Raw genomic sequence first — 9,197 nt, 5'->3', positions numbered from 1 at the left:
CCCCCCCCCCCCCCCCGCCCCAACAAGGTCAAATTCACCTTGTTTGCCTCCTTAAAAAAGTTCTCAAATGCAAGACTCCAGCTTTTCCTGAAACCGGAGCCCTGGCAGCTGACTCAATAAAACAGAGTGTGGCTTCCAGGCGCGGGGGCCGGGCTCGGGGCCCCCATTTGCTGGGGGTTCACAGGCCTTCCCCAGCCTTTCACTAACTCTCCCACCGACCTCTCCAAGGCACAGGCAGGAGCCGCCCTTGCTCCCAGCCCTGCGGGCCCTGGCCTGCCCCTCTGCACCCCCGGCCATTTGCCCCCCCATCACAGAAACCCCGAGAAGCATCCACGGGCCTTCCTCGCTCTGCTGTGGGGGGCCCTCTGTGCCCAGCCCCGGAACCTGCCCCGTGCTGGCCTCACAAACCCACCAGACCTTCCGGAGGCGCCCAGCAGCATCCATTTGTTGTCAACGTGATTTTATTTCCTTTTAGGGGAATCCATGAGAACCGGAAGCACTGTTGGGGTCGTGGTGACCAGTCCTGGGCAGGGGGGCAGGGCCTGACTGACAGGTGATTGTATTCACAAAACAAAACAAAAGAAAACACAGAGCAAGATTTGCTTGCCATGGACAACAGTCATCTGTTGATAATGGTGGACGTTCCGTTAAAATGCTCCTTCAACCGCAGAGCCCTGGCCTCTCTAAGCAGAGGAACCGGAGAGAAGACGGCCCTGAGGTTGAGCTCTCTCTGAATCTGAAAGGTTCTCTTCCCACCTAGAAATTCAATGCGGTGTAATTAAAGGGCCAGATGCCTGCAGGCTGTGTGCACCCTGCCCTCTCCCTGCAGGCCCAGCGAGGCCCCTCCCTGGGTCCAACATCACTGACCCAGGAGGCCAGAGTCCCGCTCGCGTGGTTTGCACAGCGGAGGGGGTGAGAGCTTGCGCGCACGGACCACATTCCCGCTGAAGAGCCTTGCACAGCCACGTACACGAACACCTTGCAGGGTCGCTGAGGTTATGCTTCATGGTTGGCTTTTCTTGGTGGCAGGAGTGGGGTGGCACGGGGTGAATGTTACAGAAGAGGCACAGAGGTGTCCCGTCGGCCGGGTACGCGCAGCAAGGTGGGCGTGAGAGCGAGTGGGTTTGCTGACTCCCAAAGCGGGGAGAGCTCTGGAGTCGGGGACACGTGGCCGCTCTCCAGCAAGGCTGCTGAAGGCCAAGGTCGGTGGTGTCTTCCCTGAGTGTGGGGGGGTGGGTGGGCGTCATCCTTCTCATTCTACAGATGGGGAAGCTGAGGCTCAACACTGCTCACCCCCCAGGGGGAGCCCTGACCTCAGCCTTCACAACTTGGGAGGACATGAGCTGTTTAGTTTTGGGGCTGTTCCCTTTGGGCCAGGAATATCCAGAGAGAGAATGTCTTGCTCCAAGGGACAGCCTTGCTGTGTGGCTTCAGAATCCAGGCCTAATGGGACCCTGGGCTGTCTGGTTCCCTAGAGTCTCTGGGGAGTCCTTCCCTTGGCCTCGGGCCACCTCCTCTGGCCCAGCACATCCCTGTATGTGTGTGGGTCTTCCTGGGGGAACGCCTCTTCCTTCCTCTCATGCAGGGCAGCCACCTGGGGCCTTTGCTGGGCAGACAAACTGGAAGAGCCTTCCTACTCTTTGCCGGGTGAACCCTGGTGTCCCTGACACCTGCCAGCCCCCCTGCAGGGGAGGGGAGTTCAGATGGAGGACCGAGCCTTCTGAGGGGCACTGCCGTGAGCAGATTCCCCTCATCCTGAGGACTGCCATGCTCCCAGTGCTGTCTACCAAACAAGGAACGGCCACAAGAGCTCGGAGGGACCTCACAAAAACCGAAGGGGAAGTCACAGAGCACCACCCCCACCACGACGGCCCCCAGTCTTTGCCCCATTTCTGTACGTCCACCGGTCAAGGATCAGCGTGGCTGACTCTGCCAGCACTGCCACCTAGCCTGGGAGAAGCCTCCGTCTTAGGACCAGAAGCTTCATCCTGTCCGGCTGTCCTCCCCGGATGGGGCTTCAGGCTGGGCTCTTCTGGAAAAACTCAAAGGACACGTGCTTGAGGTCCCGGATTTGAAAACCGCTGCCCTGCCTAACACGCAGCTGATCAGGACAACAAGCCTACTGATGGCCCGCAGACGGAGGTGGCCAGTGGAACCAGGCCTCCCCTTCTGCACTGCAGACCCTCCTCGCCTGCAGAGGTGGGCTGGGGCCCCTCCCCACCCCATCCATTCCTCCCCCCGGATGGGCTCAGGGACACCAATTCCCACAACTTGTGGGTTCCAAGTCCTCCTGGCTGGGACTCGAGTGGAGCCTTCCGGAACAGCACACAGTTCTCCTCTGCACCTAACCAGGCCCCACGACCCCAGCCTGTGCGTCCCCCACCCTCCTCCTGCCATCCCTTCTTCCCTGGGAGCGTGAACCCTCCCTGGGCTGGCGAGCCCCTGCCATGCTGCCCTGTCTACGCCAGCAGGAGCGTATCAAAGCCTCCCTCTCTTCCCAGGGGCCCCGACGACATCCTGGACCGTCAGCGCAGACATTAGCGGTGGGGAAATTAAGTATGCGCGCACACGCACACCGGCCAATAACATGAAGTGTCATTTAAAAAAATGGGTTAAATAAGCAGAATCACCGAGGCTGGCTGTGCTGGGCGGATTATCCCATATTTGCACGTTTGGGAGGTGGGAAGGCTAGAAGTCTAATGACGGAATTATCACCTTAATGCCTTTTGCTGGCTGGGAATAATCCTGGGGCCGCAGGGTTTTTGGCTGGTTTCCTCTAATTGCACCCAGATTAAGGGAGCCCTGCAAGGCGGGCCTTCCCCAGCCCTCCAGAGCAGCCTTTCCTCAAAGAGCTCACACATCCAGGTCTTCGGCTTCTAAGATTCTGGCTGCTCTGAGAGGCGTAGATCTCCCGGGGGCCTGGCTCAGTGCGGGGGTGTGAGGCGGGAGCAGGGAGGGTGGGGTGGCACTTGGCATGGGGGTCTTGGGGAGCTGTGGGAGCCAGGAAATTCAGCATGAATGCTTTGTACCCAGGACCCTCCAAAGTGAAGGGATCCCTGGACCAGCAGCCCAAAGGCACGAGGAATCTCAGTAAAATGCATGGTTGCTGCCTCCCAGACTGGATGAGCTGAGGAGCAGACAACCTCCTTCCCCTTGGGCATCTCCCGCCTTTCCAGGGGAAGTCTTGCGCCCGACAGGAGAGCTCCCCAACAGGGCTCTTTGGACCAAAACTTCTTGGAGGGCGTGGAAGACGTACCCACGGCCCAGTGTCTTACCCTCTGAATTCCCAGCCCCCTGCTGTCACCGTGCAGCCCCTCTTGCTAAAGGGAGGGGTCCACTCCCCCAGCCCCGGATGCTGAGTCCGGCCATGGGACGAGCTTCAGCAATGGGATGACAGCAGGTGTGGCCTGCCCCGAGGCTTGGGAAGGCACCTGTGAATTTCTGCTCCGGCGCCTTTGCCTTGACCGAGGTTAGCTTGCAGCGGGATGCAAGAGACAGCCCCGATCCGATCTCTACGCTCGTGAGCAGCCCCTTCGGGGTGTGACTGTCAGCTGAGCCAGACATGGGAACACACCCAGACAAGACCAGAAGTGCCCAGTCTAAACCGCTGACCCTGGACGGGGTGGACGTGGGTCTGGGGGCTCCTCGTTACGCAGCACTGCTGCAGCAGTGGCCGATAACCCTGCTCACAGGCGGTGGTTTCCACAGCAGGATCAGGGCAGCGCCTTTTCTGCAGCGGCCTGGGGGCCAGCACAGAAAGGCAATCACCTTCTGCCAGGGGCAGAGCGGGTGAGAAGTCCACCCCCACCCAGCCTGGACTGCTCTGCTGGGCAGAAGCAGCCAGCACCCAGGATCTGGGGGCTGAGGGGGCTCCAGGGGCCTCTCCCCTGAAGGCTCTGGGAACTCGGAGATGCTGGTAACTTCCTCTCTTCTGCCGATCAATGTCTTTTTACAGTGGTGAGCAGCGCGTCTCTCTGTCCAGGGAGAAGAGTGGGGAGCAGGAAGAAGCCTGTGTCGAGGCTGCGTCTCCACGGGGACCTCAGCACCTCACGGGTGTGCAGGGGGATTCGGGGAAGGATTCACGCCTCCGTGATCCCACCAGCTCAAGACGTGGCTTTCTGTGCAGGCGGCTGGATGCCTCCCAGCTGGTTGGGAGCTCCCACGCCCTCCTCTGTTGCGGAATCCCAGAGGGAGCAACCGATAGAAATCTTCTGGAGGTGGGAGCTGTGTCCTACATTACGGTGTCGCTGCTGCGCCCGGCCACCTGAGCAGGCCCACGGTCACACGGTGCAGGCCCTGCAGGGAAGTGGGGGTCCTTCCAGGCCCCTTGGACGCCTCTGTCTCGGGTGCTCAGCTAATGCTCTCCCACTTCCCTCAGACAGTGGAGACTCGGCCGGCACACACCCAACCCCATCCACACGGCCCCCGGACTGGTTGTTGTGTTGGCTGAGGGTGACCTTAACGTCAGAGGTCCTCATGTAGGAACCCTCCCCGCCCCCCAGCTACAGGAGAGGGGTCCAACAAGCCCCAGCAGCCCACGGCTCAGGCTCAGCGGCAGGCAGGTTCCTTCACACACCGGGAATATAAAATGTGTAAGCAGGCACTGAAGTGCCCCCAGCTTCTCAGACCCTCAGACTGCTCCCACACGTGTCTATCCCGAAATCACCGGGGGTTTCATTTTTTCTTGCAGACATCTTCATATTCGCTTTGAATCTGAGCGAAGTGGAGACTGGCCGCTCAGAAAATGGGCCTGAGGAGGAGATGCGGCCGCTTGCAGAGATGTCCCAGGCCTGGCGGGACCCCCTTCTGTTTCTGCATTCCCTGTGCTGTGGGGCGAGCAAGCCTTCTCCTTCCTACTGCCTGGCAGCGCCGCCCACCGCTGCAGGAGCTGGAGGAGTCCCTCAGGCACGTCGACACCCACCCAAGGCAGGCAACCCGAGAAGCCCGCCAGCCAGCCTCTCCAGGCGGAAGGGCCGTGCATTCTGGCCCCGCTGTTTTGGGAGGTGACTTTTCTCTGGGCAGCTGGCGGGTCTTACTTCAGTCTCTCTGAGGCTCTGATTATGTCAATTTGAAAAGCTTCCCTTCCTGTTGCCCCCAGTCTTTTCCCTTACATTTCTACCATGCCCAGTCCCCTCCATGCCCATCCCCACCCCCTCCCACGGGACCAGGACCTCTCCTGAGGTCCCCTCCACCTTCGTCCAGCGCAGGGAGCCCCACCTATCTGCGGAAACCGAAGCCTTCCCGAGGCATCTTTGGGCCCTTCTTGACTTCTCTGGGGGGCTTGGGCGAAGGCGTTTCCACCATGCCCCCGTAGGGGCAGCTCTCCGAGCCCGGGTGGTGGCCCGTGCATTCCACGGCGGGCATGTATCCACTGTCCCACATGCCGGTCCCACACAGCTTGCACAGGTCGTGCAGGCTGCAGGGAATGCGGGGCAGAAGCCGGAACTGGTGCAGCAAGCTCCGGGCCTGCGAAGAGAGCACGGGGTGGGTGCAGTGGGGGCGCTGGAGAGAGCACAGGTGCGGGGGGTGGGTGCGGTGCTGGGCCCGCTTCCTACCCACGCGACCCCTGGTCCCTGCGTCGCTCCTTACAGCCCCTGAAGACCACTACAGAGCATTCACATGGGGCATCGCCGGCAGGAGTCGGGGAAATGGGGAGTGGTCCGCCTTCCTTCCACCGGCCTTGGCTGAGATGTGGCTGCCCTCCCCCAAAGCTGCCTTCTCAATTTGCCTGGCTCTGGGCTGCGAGTGAGGTGCCCCAAAGTGGGGGGGGCCTGTCTATCCAGCGGGATAATTTGTTCATTCCACGCAGCGGAGGAGGCTCAGGTGTCCGGGCCTGATGGTGGACTAGCTGTGCCCTCCGCAGGGAGCGCCCCAGGGGCACACCGGGACGGGCCTGCGTTCAAGCCCCGCCCCCGCGCTGGGCGCTGGGCGTGTGGGCGGGGCCCTGTGGCCAACGGGCGGGGCTCAGCAGGCCTGGTGGGTGGGGCCACGTGGGGGAGGGGCAGATCCTCACCTTCCTGAGAACCAGCTCCCCGTTCATGTGCAAGGCCAGGTTTCCAAAGTGCAGAAGCATCTGGTCGGTGGCCAGCTGCTGCTCAATGACGTCATCCCCGTAGATGGCCACGATGGCCACGCAAATGAAAAGGTGGAAGTAATCCGTCTGAGGGGCAGGAGAGCGGGGTTCAGATCACGCAAATGAAAAGGTGGAAGTAATCCGTCTGAGGGGCAGGAGAGCGGGGTTCAGATCAGGCCCCAGGTGGAGGCCGAGTGCAGAGCTGTGGGGTGAGGCTGTCTGGGCTCCTGTGGTGCTGGGCAAGCCGCACGCCTCTTCGGCCTGTCTCCCCACCGGTACACGGGCGGAGGTGGGTACCTACACCCAAAGGCCGCTGTGACACGCAAAGGGGACGGAGCTCGCGCTACCCACGGGCTGTAGCTGGGGAGCCCCCTGGGTGCGCTCCGTCACAGGGGGCAAAGAACAAGCTTCCTCGAAGGCTGGCCCACGCTCATGGTGAAGTCTATTCATAAAGGTGCTGAGAAGAGCTCGTAAAGGCGTGCACAGAAGCTGGGTCGGAACATACTACAGTGGGCTGTGGACCATGCCCGGGAGGAAGAATGTTCTGGCAGCCACCCTCTGCTCAGTGTCTTCCTCCCTCCAGGCTGAACATCCCAGCTCTTGCCCCAGAGATGACCCCTAGGTCTGTTGCTGAGAAATGGAGAAGATCCTAGAGGAGCAAGACAGCTTCCCGACGGCCCCCACGGAGTGGTACAATGATCCTGCTGTCTTTCCCTGTCTCCGCAAGGCCTCCACTGAGGACCCTGCTGCCCTCCTTGGAGACCACCTCACACCACTGCCCAGCAATGCCAGGCCGCAGCAGGACGCCGGCGCTTGGTGGGCTGGCGCTTGGCTGGGCCGCATCCTGTGTGCTCTCCTGCCCGGATGCTAGGAGGGTGCCCTGCCTCCAGCTCTCACTGGCTCCCCAGGGCAGAGGAAGAGTAAGGAGCACCAGGAAGCCCGTGTTTAGTCTCCCAGGGTCGACCGGCCAGCCGGACGGAACAGCTAGGCCGGCCGGGCGGAGCCCACAATTCCGGCCGAGGTTAGAGTCAGCAAACGCCCCGCGCCCTGCCCGCTGCAGACAGACCGTCCCCCAGCCTGTGGGGCCCCGGGCTGCCTGGCCCCTTCCTTTGAACTAATCCGGGATGGATTTGTTCTTGCTTTGGTGGGAGACAGCAGGATTCCGGGAACGGGGGTGTGCAGCTCCTCTCAGAGAGGAACGTGGGGAGGAAGGGGTGAGGCACGTCCCACACGGGGCTGGGCAGCGGGACAAGACAAATTCCATTCACGGGACAGGCCCGGGGCAGGCCAGCTCGCACAGACACACTAGTCGTAAACAGAATAGGCCTTAGACCTTTCTTTCTCAGGGGTCACTTCAAAAGAGACACCCCCCCCATGGTGCTCACTCCTGAGGAAGTAGCCCACTCCCACTCCCATCATCAGACCACCTCCCCACCCCTCCCCACCCCTGTGCCACTAAAGTCATCAAGGGGCGGGGCCAACGGGGCCAAATTCGGTGCAGGATCTGAAAGACATAAACTTGATTAGTGAACTTCACGCAAAACGGCCGGTGCTGGAGACGTCCAGATGGGCCTCTCCACAGTGTCCCCTAGATCTCGTTACACTTGGGATGTAGACAGAGCACAGGGGTGAAATCGCCATGCCAAGGGGCTCCGGCGGCTGGGGGACGCTCAGAGTTCGCTTCTAACGGTAGCCTAAACGTGATGTCACGAGGGCGGCAAATCTGCTGCTGGAGAAACACACGACGAAACCCGTGCAAAGCAGATGTGACGCAAAAAAGACAGCGTTTTGGACCATCCAGGCCGTGCTTCCCTCAAAGAACGCAGAACTCGCCCCGAATGCACAGGCCAAGCCCACTAGTCCAGGCAGAGCAGCACAGCCAGACCTGGGCCAGGGGTGCGGGCGGGCGGGTACGGACACGGCCTGGGGCACCGGCGCGGCTTCCTGGGACTCGCTGCCCTCAGAGACGTCCTCCAGCAACGGCGGCAAGGGTGCGTCCGCAGGCCGGCTTCCCGGCTACACGCGAGGCCTGTCTGATGGAAGCCGCCGGCTCACGGCGAGAGCAGAGCCCGCTCTTGCAGAAAGGATCCTGGCCACCTTCCGGCGGCATCAATACTATTTTTTTTAAAAGGCTGATGAATCCAAAGAGACTTGCCCATCCTTTAACACGGCCAGCTTGTTGCTAATTTGGGTGTTAAGGCCATGTGACAGGGCCGCACGCTCTCGCGGGCTTTGCAGTGGAAATCTGGGGAGGGACGTTGGGTCCTGGGCTCTCCAGAGGGGCTGACGGGGACGCAGGGTCTCAGGCTCTTTCCCTGAGCAGTCCCGAGTGAGCGAGCAAGTGGGCGGGGAGGGAGGGCCAGAGGCCTGGGCTGCAGGGGCGATGTCTTTCACACTGATTGGATGTGGCAGCAGGGAGCTTGGCCCAGGACGTAGTAATAAGCACCCTCAGCGGGCAATTCGCATCTGGTTCAGTTTCTCAGGAGGGGGAGCTGCAGGTCTGAAGCCAGGCCCGAGGGATAAGGGACGAGGGACGAGGGACGAGGGACGAGGGACGAGGGAGACCACGAGGCCACGGCCTGGGGCGCTGCTGATGCATGGGTTATGGGGGCTGGGGTTGCAGAGGAGGGGACCCCAGGGCCGGTGCACGTTGACGCAGGCCCGCCCCGCCCTCCTCGCAGAATGCGGGGGACTGCGCCTCCCCTGGCTCACCTGGTAGTGGGCCCAGCAGGCCTCCCAGATCCGCAGCGCCTCGGCCTCGGGGAACTCGCGCTTGAAGCACAGCAGGAGCCAGCGGTGGCAGAAGAGCATCTGCAGGCCGTCCTCGCCCAGCGACACCAGGTGCTGGTAGAAGCGCAGGTGCGTCAGCCGCAGCAGCTCCCTCAGGTACAGCTGGGGGTGAGGCCAGGACCACTGAGCGCCCAGGCTCCGCCCAGGACGCCCGCTCCCACGGTGGCCCTGCCTGGGGCGCGTCTGCCCCGGAAGCACACATGCCGAGCACCGGGCCTCCGTGGACTGCGTGCCCGCACCCGCTCCCGTTGTCCTGCTGCTGGAATCGGATGCACACCTGTGTGGGCTAGTGTATCCAAATTCCAGATGGTTCTGGAGTCTGCCCTGCTGTGGA

General features: G+C 61.9%; 1 protein-coding gene across 1 annotated transcript in view; it reads right to left on the bottom strand.

The window, feature by feature from the left end:
- Positions 1-3,067: 3,067 nt before the first annotated feature.
- LOC103665799 (TBC1 domain family member 16) overlaps positions 3,068-9,197 on the bottom strand; it is a 14,559-nt gene continuing 8,429 nt past the window's right edge. Inside the window, exons 8-9 of the mRNA XM_040640082.1 lie at positions 6,014-6,160; positions 3,068-5,466 (exon numbers count right to left, since the gene is read on the bottom strand). Of these exons, the coding sequence (XP_040496016.1) occupies positions 5,218-5,466; positions 6,014-6,160 (396 nt within the window). The 3' untranslated portion in view covers positions 3,068-5,217. The remainder of the gene's footprint in view (positions 5,467-6,013; positions 6,161-9,197) is intronic.

Source organism: Ursus maritimus, unplaced genomic scaffold, assembly GCF_017311325.1.
Source record: "Ursus maritimus isolate PB19 unplaced genomic scaffold, ASM1731132v1 scaffold_24, whole genome shotgun sequence".
Classification (NCBI taxonomy): domain Eukaryota; kingdom Metazoa; phylum Chordata; class Mammalia; order Carnivora; family Ursidae; genus Ursus; species Ursus maritimus.
The sequence above is the reverse complement of the archived record's forward strand: the minus strand, read 5'-3'. Positions and strand labels throughout refer to the sequence as shown.